The 15,311-nt window shown below is 43.1% G+C and overlaps 1 protein-coding gene across 1 annotated transcript in view; it reads left to right on the top strand.

Annotated features, from left to right (window-relative positions):
• The window catches only part of LOC129834102 (otogelin-like), a 176,003-nt gene extending 161,139 nt beyond the window's left edge, over nucleotides 1-14,864 (top strand). Inside the window, exons 46-55 of the mRNA XM_055898860.1 lie at nucleotides 3,284-3,385; nucleotides 3,493-3,591; nucleotides 3,768-3,808; nucleotides 4,172-4,247; nucleotides 4,404-4,582; nucleotides 7,325-7,429; nucleotides 8,000-8,119; nucleotides 8,249-8,294; nucleotides 11,619-11,698; nucleotides 12,091-14,864. Of these exons, the coding sequence (XP_055754835.1) occupies nucleotides 3,284-3,385; nucleotides 3,493-3,591; nucleotides 3,768-3,808; nucleotides 4,172-4,247; nucleotides 4,404-4,582; nucleotides 7,325-7,429; nucleotides 8,000-8,119; nucleotides 8,249-8,294; nucleotides 11,619-11,698; nucleotides 12,091-12,291 (1,049 nt within the window). The 3' untranslated portion in view covers nucleotides 12,292-14,864. The remainder of the gene's footprint in view (nucleotides 1-3,283; nucleotides 3,386-3,492; nucleotides 3,592-3,767; nucleotides 3,809-4,171; nucleotides 4,248-4,403; nucleotides 4,583-7,324; nucleotides 7,430-7,999; nucleotides 8,120-8,248; nucleotides 8,295-11,618; nucleotides 11,699-12,090) is intronic.
• The last annotated feature ends 447 nt before the right edge of the window (nucleotides 14,865-15,311 follow it).

Below are 15,311 nucleotides of genomic sequence, written 5' to 3'. Positions count from 1 at the left end.
GCGTAGGCCGCCATTGTAAATAAGAATTTGTTCTTAACTAATTTGCCTAGTTAAATAAAGGTTACATTTAAAAAATATATATATATCTAAAAAAAAATGTAAATAACAGACCTGCACCATCCCACAACATAACCAGAATATTATTATTAATCATGCCATTATACACATTGTTAACGTTGTGTTTTTCTGTCACTGTGGTGTCCCCTTTCTCCAGTGTGTTGATGTGTCCCCTTTCTCCAGTGTGTTGATGTGTCCCCTTTCTCCAGTGTGTTGATGTGTCTACTTTCTCCAGTGTGTTGATGTGTCCTTTCTCCAGTGTGTTGATGTGTCTCCTTTCTCCAGTGTGTTGATGTGTCCCCTTTTTCCAGTGTGTTGATGTGTCCTTTCTCCAGTGTGTTGATGTGTCTCCTTTCTCCAGTGTGTTGATGTGTCTCCTTTCTCCAGTGTGTTGATGTGTCTCCTTTCTCCAGTGTGTTGATGCGTCTCCTTTCTCCAGTGTGTTGATATGTCCCCTTTCTCCAGTGTGTTGATGTGTCTCCTTTCTCCAGTGTGTTGATATGTCTCCTTTCTCCAGTGTGTTGATGTGTCTCCTTTCTCCAGTGTGTTGATGCGTCTCCTTTCTCCAGTGTGTCGATGTGTCTCCTTTCTCCAGTGTGATGTGTCTACTTTCTCCAGTGTGTTGATGTGTCCTTTCTCCAGTGTGTTGATGTGTCCCCTTTCTCCAGTGTGTTGATGTGTCCCCTTTCTCCAGTGTGTTGATGTGTCCCCTTTCTCCAGTGTGTTGATGTGTCTCCTTTCTCCAGTGTGTTGATGTGTCTCCTTTCTCCAGTGTGTTGATGCGTCTCCTTTCTCCAGTGTGTTGATGTGTCTCCTTTCTCCAGTGTGTCGATGTGTCTCCTTTCTCCGGTGTGTCGATGTCTCCTTTCTCCGGTGTGTCGATGTCTCCTTTCTCCGGTGTGTCGATGTGTCTCCTTTTTCCAGTGTGTCGATGTCTCCTTTCTCCAGTGTGTTGATGTGTCTCCTTTTTCCAGTGTGTCGATGTCTCCTTTCTCCAGTGTGTTGATGTGTCTCCTTTCTCCGGTGTGTCGATGTGTCTCCTTTCTCCAGTGTGTCGATGTGTCTCCTTTTTCCAGTGTGTCGATGTCTCCTTTCTCCAGTGTGTTGATGTGTCTCCTTTCTCCAGTGTGTTGATGTGTCTCCTTTCTCCAGTGTGTCGATGTGTCTCCTTTTTCCAGTGTGTCGATGTCTCCTTTCTCCAGTGTGTTGATGTGTCTCCTTTTTCCAGTGTGTCGATGTCTCCTCTCTCCAGTGTGTTGATGCGTCTCCTTTCTCCAGTGTGTTGCTGTGTCCTTTCTCCAGTGTGTTGATGCGTCTCCTTTCTCCAGTGTGTTGATGCGTCTCCTTTCTCCAGTGTGTTGATGCGTCTCCTTTCTCCAGTGTGTCGATGCGTCTCCTTTCTCCAGTGTGTTGATGTGTCTACTTTCTCCAGTGTGTTGATGTGTCTCCTTTCTCCAGTGTGTTGATGCGTCTCCTTTCTCCAGTGTGTTGATGCGTCTCCTTTCTCCAGTGTGTCGATGCGTCTCCTTTCTCCAGTGTGTCGATGCGTCTCCTTTCTCCAGTGTGTCGATGCGTCTCCTTTCTCCAGTGTGTTGATGTGTCCCCTTTCTCCAGTGTGTCGATGCGTCTCCTTTCTCCAGTGTGTCGATGTGTCTCCTCTCTCCAGTGTGTTGATGTGTCTCCTTTCTCCAGTGTGTTGATATGTCTCCTTTCTCCAGTGTGTCGATGCGTCTCCTTTCTCCAGTGTGTTGATGCGTCTCCTTTCTCCAGTGTGTTGATGTGTCTCCTTTCTCCAGTGTGTTGATGTGTCTCCTTTCTCCAGTGTGTTGATGCGTCTCCTTTCTCCAGTGTGTAGATGCGTCTCCTTTCTCCAGTGTGTTGATGCGTCTCCTTTCTCCAGTGTGTTGATATGTCTCCTTTCTCCAGTGTGTTGATGCGTCTCCTTTCTCCAGTGTGTTGATGCGTCTCCTTTCTCCAGTGTGTCGATGCGTCTCCTTTCTCCAGTGTGTTGATGTGTCTACTTTCTCCAGTGTGTTGATGTGTCCCCTTTCTCCAGTGTGTTGATGCGTCTCCTTTCTCCAGTGTGTCGATGCGTCTCCTTTCTCCAGTGTGTAGATGCGTCTCCTTTCTCCAGTGTGTTGATGCGTCTCCTTTCTCCAGTGTGTTGATGTGTCTCCTTTCTCCAGTGTGTTGATGTGTCTCCTTTCTCCAGTGTGTTGATGCGTCTCCTTTCTCCAGTGTGTTGATGTGTCTCCTTTCTCCAGTGTGTTGATGTGTCTCCTTTCTCCAGTGTGTTGATGTGTCTCCTTTCTCCAGTGTGTTGATGTGTCTCCTTTCTCCAGTGTGTTGATGTGTCCCCTTTCTCCAGTGTGTCGATGCGTCTCCTTTCTCCAGTGTGTCGATGCGTCTCCTTTCTCCAGTGTGTTGATGCGTCTCCTTTCTCCAGTGTGTTGATGTGTCTCCTTTCTCCAGTGTGTTGATGCGTCTCCTTTCTCCAGTGTGTAGATGCGTCTCCTTTCTTCAGTGTGTCGATGCGTCTCCTTTCTCCAGTGTGTAGATGCGTCTCCTTTCTCCAGTGTGTTGATGCGTCTCCTTTCTCCAGTGTGTTGATGCGTCTCCTTTCTCCAGTGTGTTGATGCGTCTCCTTTCTCCAGTGTGTAGATGCGTCTCCTTTCTTCAGTGTGTAGATGCGTCTCCTTTCTCCAGTGTGTAGATGCGTCTCCTTTCTCCAGTGTGTAGATGCGTCTCCTTTCTCCAGTGTGTTGATGTGTCCCCTTTCTCCAGTGTGTCGATGCGTCTCCTTTCTCCAGTGTGTCGATGCGTCTCCTTTCTCCAGTGTGTTGATGCGTCTCCTTTCTCCAGTGTGTTGATGTGTCTCCTTTCTCCAGTGTGTTGATGCGTCTCCTTTCTCCAGTGTGTTGATGCGTCTCCTTTCTCCAGTGTGTAGATGCGTCTCCTTTCTCCAGTGTGTTGATGTGTCTCCTTTCTCCAGTGTGTAGATGCGTCTCCTTTCTCCAGTGTGTAGATGCGTCTCCTTTCTTCAGTGTGTCGATGTGTCTCCTTTCTCCAGTGTGTTGATGCGTCTCCTTTCTCCAGTGTGTTGATGTGTCTCCTTTCTCCAGTGTGTTGATATGTCTCCTCTCTCCAGTGTGTTGATATGTCTCCTTTCTCCAGTGTGTCGATGCGTCTCCTTTCTCCAGTGTGTTGATATGTCTCCTTTCTCCAGTGTGTGGTTCATGTTTGGAGGTGGTTCCAAACTGCCAGGATGGAGAGGTGTTGACAGTGGACGCCAACAGTACAGACCTCTGCTGTCCTGTCTACCACTGTGGTGAGTACAACACACACACACACACACACACACACACACACACACACACACACACACACACACACACACACAGTCACAGTGTCTCTGATTCCTGTGTGTGTGTGCAGTGTGTGAGCCGTACCGGTGTGCTGAGTTGTCATGTCCCTTGGGGATGTCTGCTGTCACCGTGTCCCCTCCAGACCACTGCTGTCCCCTGCACACCTGCGGTAAAGTAGCACCCCTTTCTGTTTCTTACTCCATCACGTAATAGGGGAACGTGTGTCCTCCATCACGTAACAAACTGTTGGCCTCCAGTTGAATCACTAACTCTCATGTAGTTTATTCTTTTCCCCCCAAAAAAGCATAAATTAAATGTTTTTTTTTTGTTTCCCTGTTTTTTCAGAGTGTGCGTGTGACACACTGTCGAAGCCAAAATGTCTTCTGGTAGGTTTCTGTATGATTCCACATGTCAATGGATGTGTTCCTGTTATCTCTGTAGTGGTTGTGTTTGTGTTATCTCTGTAGTGGTTGTGTTTGTGTTATCTCTGTAGTGGTTGTGTTTGTGTTATCTCTGTAGTGGTTGTGTTTGTGTTATCTCTGTAATGGATGTGTCCGTGTTATCTCTGTAGTGGACGTGTCCGTGTTATCTCTGTAATGGATGTGTCCGTGTTATCTCTGTAGTGGATGTGTCCGTGTTATCTCTGTAGTGGATGTGTCCGTGTATCTCTGTAATGGATGTGTATCTCTGTGTTTGTTTGTGCTGTATAGCTGTGCTGTTCGCTGGCTGACATGTTGTCTTCTGAATAGGGAGAGACCATGCAGGTGGACAGGGCTTTCCTAACAGACCCAACTAACCAGTGTTCCTGTAAGAGATTTAACTGTGGTAAGTGCACGGGTATCTTTATACAGTAACCCACCTTTTCCATTGTACTATAATTTCATATTTCATATTATACAAGTGTGTTCATGTATAGTACATTTTCAATTAATGTGTGTTCATGCATGTCTGTGTCTGTGTTTGTCTGTACCCCTCTTACAGTGCGTGAGGCGGTGTGTGTGGACGGGGAGCGGGGTGTTATGCGTCCGGGACAGACCCTCGTGGATCACAGTGAGGAGGGGGTGTGTCTCACCACCCAGTGTAGCCACAGTCTGGATCCCACCACGGGCTTCCACCACCTCCGCACCGCTGCCACCAACTGCTCTGCTCAGTGCCAACCGGTTAGTCAGTTAGCATCAGGATGCTAATGTCTGATACCTCAACTGCTATAAATGCTACTACTGCTGTCACTATTCAGCAGTAGCCTACTGCTAGTATTGCTAATACAGGTACTATTACTCGTATTACAGTATATATGAATATATCAACTCAGGAAAATAAGAAATGTCCTTTTTTCAGGACCCTGTCTTTCAAACATAATTCGTAAAAATCTAAATAACTTCACAGATCTTCGCTGTAAAGGGTTTAAACACTGTTTCCCATGCTTGTTCAATGAACCATAAACAATTAATGAACATGCACCTGTGGAACGGTTGTTAAGACACTAACAGCTTACAGACGGTAGGCAATTAAGGTTACAGTTATGAAAACTTAGGACACTAAAGAGGCCTTCCTACTGACTCTGAAAAACACCAAAAGAAAGATGCCCAGGGTCCCTGCTCATCTGTGTGAACGTGCCTTAGGCATGCTGCAAGGAGGCATGAGGACTGCAGATGTGGCCAGGGCAATAAATTACAATGTCTGTACTGTGAGACGCCTAAGACATCGCTACAGGGAGACAGGACAGACAGCTGATCATCCTCGCAGTGGCAGACCACGTGTAACAACACCTGCACAGGATCGGTACATCCGAACATCACACCTGCGGGACAGGTACAGGATGGCAACAACATCTGCCCGAGTTACACCAGGAACGCACAATCCCTCCATCGGTGCTCATACTGTCCGCAATAGGCTGATAGCGGCTGGACTGAGGGCTTGTAGGCCTGTTGTAAGGCAAGTCCTCACCCGACATCATCGGCAACAACGTCACCTATTGGCATAAACCCACCATCGCTGGACCAGACAGGACTGGCAAAAAGTGATCACATCTGGGACCTGTTGGATTGGATGGTGAGGGCTAGGGACATTCCCCCCAGAAATGTCCGGGAACTTGCAGGTGCCTTGGTGGAAGAGTAGGGTAACATCTCACAGCAAGAATTGGCAAATCTGGTGCAGTCCATGAGGAGATGCACTGCAGTACTTAATGCAGCTGGTGGCCACATCAGATACTGACTATTACTTTTGATTTTGATCCCCCGTTTGTTCAGGGACACATTATTCTATTTATGTTAGTCACATGTCTGTGGACCTTGTTCAGTTTGTCGCAGTTGTTGAATCTTATGTTCATACAAATATTTACACATGTTAAGTTTGCTGAAAATAAATGCAGTTGACAGTGAGAGGATGTTTCTTTTATTGCTGAGTTTATATATATATATATACACAATACCGGTCAAAAGTTTTAGAACATCTACTCATTCAAGGATTTTTCTTTACTTTTTACTACATTGTAGAATAATAGTGAAGACATCAAAACTATGAAATATCACATATGGAATCATGTAGTAACCAAAAAACTGTAAAGAAAATCAAAATATCTTTTACATTTGAGGTTCTTCAAATAGCTATCCTTTGCATTGATGACAGCTTTGCACACTCTTGCCAAGTCCATATTATGGCAAGAAAAGCTCAAATAAGCAAAGAGAAATGACAATCCATCATTACTTTAAGACATGAAGGTCAGTCAATACGGAACATTTCAAGAATTTTGATAGTTTCTTCAAGTGCAGTCGCAAAAACCATCAAGCGCTATGATGAAACTAGCTCTCATGAGGACCGCCACAGGAAAGACCCTGTATTCATTAGTTACCAGCCTCAGAAATTGCAGCCCAAATAAATGCTTCACAGAGTTAAAGTAAGACACATCTCAACATCAACTCTTCAGAGCAGAATGTGTGAATCAGGCTTTCACGGTCAAATTGATGCGAAGAAACCACTACTAAAGGACACCAATAACAAGAAGAGACTTGCTTGGGCACGAGCAATGGACATTAGACCGGTGGAAATTTGTCCTTTGGTCTGATGAGTCCAATTTGGAGATTTTTGGTTCTAACCGCTGTGTTTTTGTGAGACGCTGTGTGGGTGAACAGATGATCTCCGCATGTGTATTTCCCACCGTGAAGCATGGAGGAGGTGGTGTTATGGAGTGGGGGTGCTTTGCTGGTGACACTGTTGGTGGTTTATTTACATTTCACACTTAATCAGAATGGCTACCACAGCATTCTGCAGCGTATACTCCATCCCATCTGGTTTGGGCCTAGTGGGACTATCATTTGTTTTTCAACAGGAAAATGACCCAACACCTCCAGGCTGTGTAAGGGCTATTTTACTAAGAAGGAGAGTGATAGAATGCTGCATTAGATGACCTCCACAATCGCCCGACCTCAACCAAATTGAGATGGTTTGTGATGAGTCGGACTGCAGAATGAAGGAAAAGCAGCCAACAAGTGTTCAGCATATGTGGGAACTACTTTAAGATTGTTGGAAAAGCATTCCAGGTGAAGCTGGTTGAGAGAATGCCAAGAGTGTGCAAAGCTGTCAAGGCAAAAGGTGGCTATTTGAAGAATCTTAAATGTAAAATATATTTGGATTTGTTTAAAAAAAAATGTGGTTACTACATGATTCCATATGTGTTATTTCATAGTTGTGATGTCTTCACTATTATTCCACAATGTAGTTAATATGAAAAATAAAGAAAAACCCTTGAATGAGTAGATATTCTAAAACTTTTGACCGGTTGTGTGTGTGTGTGTGTATATATATGTGTGTGTGTATATATATATATATATATATATATATTATAACTATTACTACAGTATATATGAATGTATATGTTACTGTAGGCCTGTACTATCTTTTAGAACCAGATATACATCCCTCCCAAAGACCAAACGATGTGCTGTGGTGTCTGCAAGAACATCTCCTGTCTCTACCACAATGACAACGGTACTGCACTCCTCTACAAGGTACAGTACAGCAATGGTTCATCCTCTGGACAGGCCAGGTACCCCCAGGTTATCTAATCAGACCCTATGATAGGCCAGGTACCCCCAGGTTATCTAATCAGTCCTAGTACTACCCTCTGATAGGCCAGGTACCCCCAGGTTATCTAATCAGTCCTAGTACTACCCTCTGATAGGCCAGGTACCCCCCGGTTATCTAATCAGTCCGAGTACTACCCTCTGATAGGCCAGGTACCCCCAGGTTATCTAATCAGTCCCGGTACTACCCTCTGATAGGCCAGGTACCCCCAGGTTATCTAATCAGACCCTCTGATAGGCCAGGTACCCCCAGGTTATCTAATCAGACCCTCTGATAGGCCAGGTACCCCCAGGTTATCTAATCAGACCCTCTAGATAGGCCAGGTACCCCCAGGTTATCTAATCAGTCCTGGTACTACCCTCTGATAGGCCAGGTACCCCCAGGTTATCTAATCAGTCCTGGTACTACCCTGTGATAGGCCAGGTACCCAACACTGCAGATCATCAAGGTAAAGTAATATTGTATTGATCTGGATGATTGTATTGATGTTTCAGCCTGGGAAGTCGTGGGTGTCAGACTGTATGAAGTATGACTGTACCGACACACTGTCAGGCCCTACCCTGGTGTCCTACTCATTCAGCTGTCCACCCTTCAACCAGACAGAGTGTATGAAGGTACGGTTAACACACACACACACACACACACACACATGTTTTGGTCATTCTTTGTAACACTACTACCTCTCTCTGATGTTATTTAGTTGACCTTTAACCCCTGAGATGTGACTGTTGTCTCCACTCTAGATTGGTGGAACCATTGTAAGTTACATGGATGGATGCTGCAAGACATGTGAGTAAAGAGAAAGACAACCTGTCCAGCTATAGTTTCTGGGTAGCTTCCTGTACGCCCATATTTAGTCTCTCCCTGTACGCCCATGTTTAGTCTTTTCCTGTACGCCCATGTTTAGTCTCTTCCTGTACGCCCATGTTTAGTCTCTTCCTGTACGCCCATGTTTAGTCTCTTCCTGTACGCCCATGTTTAGTCTCTTCCTGTACGCCCATGTTTAGTCTCTTCCTGTACGCCCATGTTTAGTCTCTTCCTGTACGCCCATGTTTAGTCTCTTCCTGTACGCCCATGTTTAGTCTCTTCCTGTACGCCCATGTTTAGTCTCTTCCTGTACGCCCATGTTTAGTCTCTTCCTGTACGCCCATGTTTAGTCTCTTCCTGTGCGCCCATGTTTAGTCTCTTCCTGTGCGCCCATGTTTAGTCTCTTCCTGTGCGCCCATGTTTAGTCTCTTCCTGTGCGCCCATGTTTAGTCTCTTCCTGTGCGCCCATGTTTAGTCTCTTCCTGTGCGCCCATGTTTAGTCTCTTCCTGTGCGCCCATGTTTAGTCTCTTCCTGTGCGCCCATGTTTAGTCTCTTCCTGTGCGCCCATGTTTAGTCTCTTCCTGTGCGCCCATGTTTAGTCTCTCCCCACCTTTTTCTACTGAAGGTAATCTTTGTTACTTGTTTGTCTGTTAACGTGTGTTTCCCAGTACATGTTTGTCCTTCAGTTTATGACCTCACCACTTCAATCAGACATTTTCTCACTCCGCTTATGCTGAAAATAGATTTTCACCCCCATTTGCGGAAACTACCTACTGTTTTAGGCAATACCTACAGCAATATGATGTTGTGGCTCCTATGCCCCCCCCCCCCCAAAGGGTCTATTCAAAGTAATAGGAACAGATGCTTTTCAGTGAAAATAACCAACATAATCTAATCTGACATCCATGTAACTGTCACTGCCAGAGGAATTCAACATCCATACATGAATTGGTTCACACACCAATGTACAAATGTAAACCAACAGTTTTAACAACCCCCAGTATTGTACATATAAATGCTACTACAGTATTTACGGTAACTTCATTGAAAAGCATATAGAACTAGATAGATAGAGTTGGGTTACTTTTCTTCATTTTTGTGTGTTCCCGTGTGCAAGCTGACCATCATGTACCAACCCCCCCCCAGGTACCGGATATTCTCTCTTTCCCTTCCCTGTTAGTCCCCTGACACCCACAGTTAACACAAACTGTGAACGAGGTACCCGTCATTGATATAGAGCTCTATGAGACAACGAGGCTTGCCAGCACCATTGTTGATATCCAACAATGTACTCCCTTTATATTTTTTACAGAAACAATTACAGTACAGGACAAGTCAAAACAGACTCTAAAAAACAAAACGCTTTTTTTTTGTCATTTTTTTGTTGTCATCCACTATTTTGTTGCCATTTTTCCTCCAATTGTCCTCTGCGGATCACATAACACAGCTAAATCTTTCCCCATTTTGCACTGTCGGGGCAGTGCATTGTTGATCGCCAACAATGTACTGTTGGTAGTGGCCGAGTAGTCTGCAGTCGTTTAGACGTCTGCATGGGGTGTGTCTTGAACTGTAGTAGGTCATCTTTTAGTACTGCTGAACACTGGTGTGGGGGTTTGGACTGTAGTAGGTCATCTTTTAGTACTGCTGAACACTGGTGTGGGGGTTTGGACTGTAGTAGGTCATCTTTTAGAACTGCTGAACACTGCTGTGGGGGTTTGGACTGTAGTAGGTCATCTTTTAGTACTGCTGAACACTGCTGTGGGGGTTTGGACTGTAGTAGGTCATCTTTTAGTACTGCTGTACACTGGTGTGGGGGTTTGGACTGTAGTAGGTCATCTTTTAGTACTGCTGTACACTGCTGTGGGGGTTTGGACTGTAGTAGGTCATCTTTTAGTACTGCTGTACACTGGTGTGGAGGTTTGGACTGGCGCTAATGTTTTTGGCTAATATGGTATAAATTTGTATCCATTTATAAAATAATTGCGTGATCCTCTTTATGTATTTAATACTTGCATAGTTTCCCCCATCCTGGTCTTCCTGAAAAATGATGTGCGGTAGCACTGAAATATTTTATGCCATATTACCCAAACATTAACATCACCTGCTAACAAGTACTAGATGGACTCTGGTGAAAGGGTATCTGTTATACTTTTATTAGAGGTTATAGTGGGCTTTTCACTCTTACGATAACTGACGTATCCGTGTTACTAGGCGATAAATGTAAGAGATTACATTAGCTCCATGCATTGTAACAGGGATATGTCATTTGTCATGCTTCTTTTTTTGGGGGTCATGAACTATTGCAAAAAAATATTATGGCATACACATAATGTCAGTCTTATAACCGTTAGATTGTCAACATTATGTCTTCTGCTTGAAGTAGTTGAAAGTAGACCCTTGTCAATAGGTACAGAGGGTAATAACGTGTTATCACATAGAGTTCTTAGTAACACATGTTGGTTGATTGACTGGGCCGCTACGTGGGGGAAAGAATTCCGTGATGGAATTACACCGTTGGTTAACATGTTGTTTTTTTGTTGACACTGACGTCTCGTCTACACAGAGGATTAACCAATAGGCTTATGCATCGCAGACCTCTCATACAATTGATATTGAAGAATGAAATATTTCTGGCCTCCCTAAACCATTTCATATTAAGAACAACAGTGCCCGCCTTGGGGTATTGTAGCTAACCAAAGCCTTGTGTCTTTATGTACCATTTACCTTCTGACAGCATGACAAGTTGTACTGTTTTTGCTCCCTCCGTCTCTCTCTGTTCATGTATTCCTTCATGGTTTATACTTCCTTTCTATACGGCTGGCAGATCAGAGTTCTGGTCTAATGGTTGTTCTTCAGAACCAGATCCAGACTGATGGGATGTGTGGTCAGAACCAGATTCAGACTGATGGGATGTGTGGTCAGAACCAGATTCAGACTGATGTGATGTGTGGTCAGAACCAGATTAAGACTGATGGGATGTGTGGTCAGAACCAGATTCAGACTGATGTGATGTGTGGTCAGAACCAGATTAAGACTGATGGGATGTGTGGTCAGAACCAGATTCAGACTGATGTGATGTGTGGTCAGAACCAGATTCAGACTGATGTGATGTGTGGTCAGAACCAGATTCAGACTGATGTGATGTGTGGTCAGAACCAGATTCAGACTGATGGGATGTGTGGTCAGAACCAGATTCAGACTGATGGGATGTGTGGTCAGAACCAGATCCAGACTAATGGGATGTGTGGTCAGAACCAGATTAAGACTGATGTGATGTGTGGTCATTGTATTTGTGAACCCTGCAGGTAAAGAAGATGGGAAGTCCTGTCAGAAGGTGACAGTAAGGATGACGATACGGAAGAACGACTGTCGCAGTAACAGACCGGTACGTTTTTTTTGTCTTAATTGATTCTGACCTGGTTAAATAAATGTTACATCAAAATGTAGGAACAGCACTATGTCTGGGAAACTTGTTTCGGGATGAGTAGGAGGGTCAAGCCCGTCATAGATTATTGTGCCACATCTTCATCACGATAACGGCTTTTATCATGATGTCTTAAAAAAAAAACGCAATAAAAAGCTAATCTTTATGTAGCATTAAGGATAATTCATAGCCCATCTATGCCACCTGGATTAAAGAGGTACGGTCATTTTACAAGGCGTAGATCAGCTACGAACTGTTCTTAATGCTACATTTGGCGTAGTCGGCAGGATTAGGATATTCACATTTAGCATTACATCCCCCTTGTTACATTTTGTTGTTGGTTTTTCCTCCAGGTCAACATAGTGTCATGTGACGGGAAGTGTCCGTCGGCCAGTATTTACAACTACAACATCAACACGTACGCCAGGTTCTGTAAGTGCTGCCGTGAGATGGGGCTGCAGAGGCGCTCCGTGCAGCTCTACTGCAGTGGCAACTCCACGTGGGTCAACTACTCTATACAGGAACCCACCGACTGCTCCTGCCAGTGGTCTTAGTGGCCACAAAGAGACACACACATGACCGTATGAACACAAATTACATATACACGCACACACACACACACTGCAGAGACACTACTATTGTATGTCAGAGGGACAAGAGAAGGTTGGGTATACGTTGAGTGGGTTTGTGGCTTTGGGCAGTTGAAGGTGGGTAGGGATGTGTATGGTTGAGTGGGTTTGGGGCTTTGGGCAGTTGAAGGTGGGTAGGGATGTGTATGGTTGAGTGGGTTTGGGGCTTTGGGCAGTTGAAGGTGGGTAGGGATGTGTATGGTTGAGTGGGTTTGGGGCTTTGGGCAGTTGAAGGTGGGTAGGGATGTGTATGGTTGAGTGGGTTTGGGGCTTTGGGCAGTTGAAGGTGGGTAGGGATGTGTATGAACACAGCACATGATGGCGTCTATACAGGCTGAGAGGAGGAGGAAGCTATGAATGGCTGTCATCCTACCTAACCAAAAGGCATCGTTACACTTCATGTTGTTGTTTTTTGTTTCTCTTTATTTAAACTCTGCATTTCTATCTCTGAGAGTCAGTCTAGATGTCAGGTAACTTTGTGTATCCAGAGCTGTAGGTTCAGTTTCGGTTGGAAATGGTGTATTTCACAGTTTGTTACTCTTCATATATCTCATTGGTAGCTCTTTCAGAGGCGTGGTCAAGTCCACAAAAAGCCACAACAATTTGAAACATAATTTGAGTATGTTTTCGTTGACATTAAGAATACACAGCTTTAGTACTGTAGCTAAATTCAACTCCAAAGTGTATTGTACTACACATACACTACCATTCAAACGTCTGGGGTCACTTTGAAATGTCCTTGTACACAATAACTACAACTAGCTGATACACAATAACTACAACTAGCTGATACACAATAACTAACTGATACACAATAACTACAACTAACTGATACACAATAACTACAACTAACTGATACACAATAACTACAACTAACTGATACACAATAACTACAACTAACTGATACACAATAACTACAACTAACTGATACACAATAACTACAACTAACTGATACACAATAACTACAACTAACTGATACACAATAACTACAACTAACTGATACACAATAACTACAACTAACTGATACACAATAACTACAACTAACTGATACACTACAACTACAACTAACTGATACACTACAACTACAACTAACTGATACACTACAACTACAACTAACTGATACACTACAACTACAACTAACTGATACACTACAACTACAACTAACTGATACACTACAACTACAACTAACTGATACACAACAACTACAACTAACTGATACACAATAACTACAACTAACTGATACACAATAACTACAACTAACTGATACACAACAACTACAACTAACTGATACACAACAACTAACTGATACACAACAACTAACTGATACACTACAACTACAACTAACTGATACACTACAACTACAACTAACTGATACACTACAACTACAACTAACTGATACACAATAACTACAACTAGCTGATACACAATAACTACAACTAGCTGATACACAATAACTACAACTAACTGATATGCAAAATGGTGAAACTGTGTAGCAAAAATAAGCAAACGTGTGCAGCCCCGCAAGTATGTGGTATCCATTTTGTGTATCGAACTGTGGCCTTGTGGGGCGTACATACCTAGTGTAGGAATTAGATCTGACTCGAAGCCAGCCCCACTCTATATGTAGGTAAAACGTGAGAGTATTTAGTCCAACATTAACACTGAATTCAGACATCAAATTGTGCCTCATTTTGTACATAAATACATTCCCTGTCTTTGTGCCTTTTGTGGAAGTAAATATTTTTACATTTAAAAAAATATATATATATTTAGATGTAATACTTTTAGAGAGTTTTAACACTTCAATCTGCTGTATATCAAGTGATATTAAATATGCTTAATGTAACCATACTAGAGGTGTTGCTGAATAATTACGAATCAAGCTGTATGTCGAGCACTTTATTTATTTTCTGTTCAACTTAGCACAGCGTTCATTATTTTGGTATTGGTGATTTTTGTCAACACAGTTTTGTCAAGCATTTGGTCCTGATATATTTAATCGACACTAGCACAAGCCAAAACTGGTTTGGTTGCAGACCAGAAGTTATTATTTTTTTTAACAACTTTAATTTGTGGACATTTTTTGAAATTGAGAATGTTAGGGGGGAAAACAATGTAAATGGATTTTTACTGAGAGGTTGAAAGAATCGCTTTTTTGAAATCACTTTGTTTATAATACAGTAACTTGGTTGACAATAAGGTCTCCCGTTTTTACATCTTCAAAATGTGTTTTTTTGTCACTTGATCGTATACATATTTTTAACAAATAAATATTCACAGCATAATACAAATTTTGTGAAATGTGTGGTGTCAATAATAAGAGTTGTGATTGCTTATGCTTAACGTGTTTTCAATAAGTTAAGTTCATTGTAAAGCTAATTGTTGAATTGTGTTATTATTGGGGATATGAAACAACGCCCACAGGTTAGTGTAGTGAAACTGAACGTGTACCATACTAAATGTACATTTGAATTTTCAATAAATATTTCCTTAGAAAACCCTGATTTATCCTGACTGATTTCTGTATAGATGTTTCTAATGTTATACAGTGTACATGTTTTTGTGTGTAGATTGATATTCAGGACACATCATGTTTTGGTCAGTATTGGCTACATGTTGGTTACTTTAGTCATATTTAGTGTATCAGCACATTACAATAGACTAGTTGATCATCCTACAGGGAACATGCTGGAGCTTTAGATTTTTGTTATTTTATTTAACCTTTATTTAACTAGGCATGTCAGTTAAAAATAAAATATTATTTACAATGACGGCCTACCCCGGTCAAACCTGGACGTGTGTCGTCCTGTGGGATGGGATACAGCCTGGGTTCCAACCAGGGACTGCAGTTGACACCTCTTGCACTGAGATGCAGTGCCTTAGACCGCTGCCCCACCCGGGAGCCCAAGGGATTTTAGCAGACACAGTGCCTACGACTGATGTGT

This window comes from Salvelinus fontinalis, chromosome 35 (assembly GCF_029448725.1).
Source record: "Salvelinus fontinalis isolate EN_2023a chromosome 35, ASM2944872v1, whole genome shotgun sequence".
Classification (NCBI taxonomy): domain Eukaryota; kingdom Metazoa; phylum Chordata; class Actinopteri; order Salmoniformes; family Salmonidae; genus Salvelinus; species Salvelinus fontinalis.
Note: the sequence above shows the minus strand (reverse complement) of the source record. Positions and strands in the feature narration are given on the sequence as shown.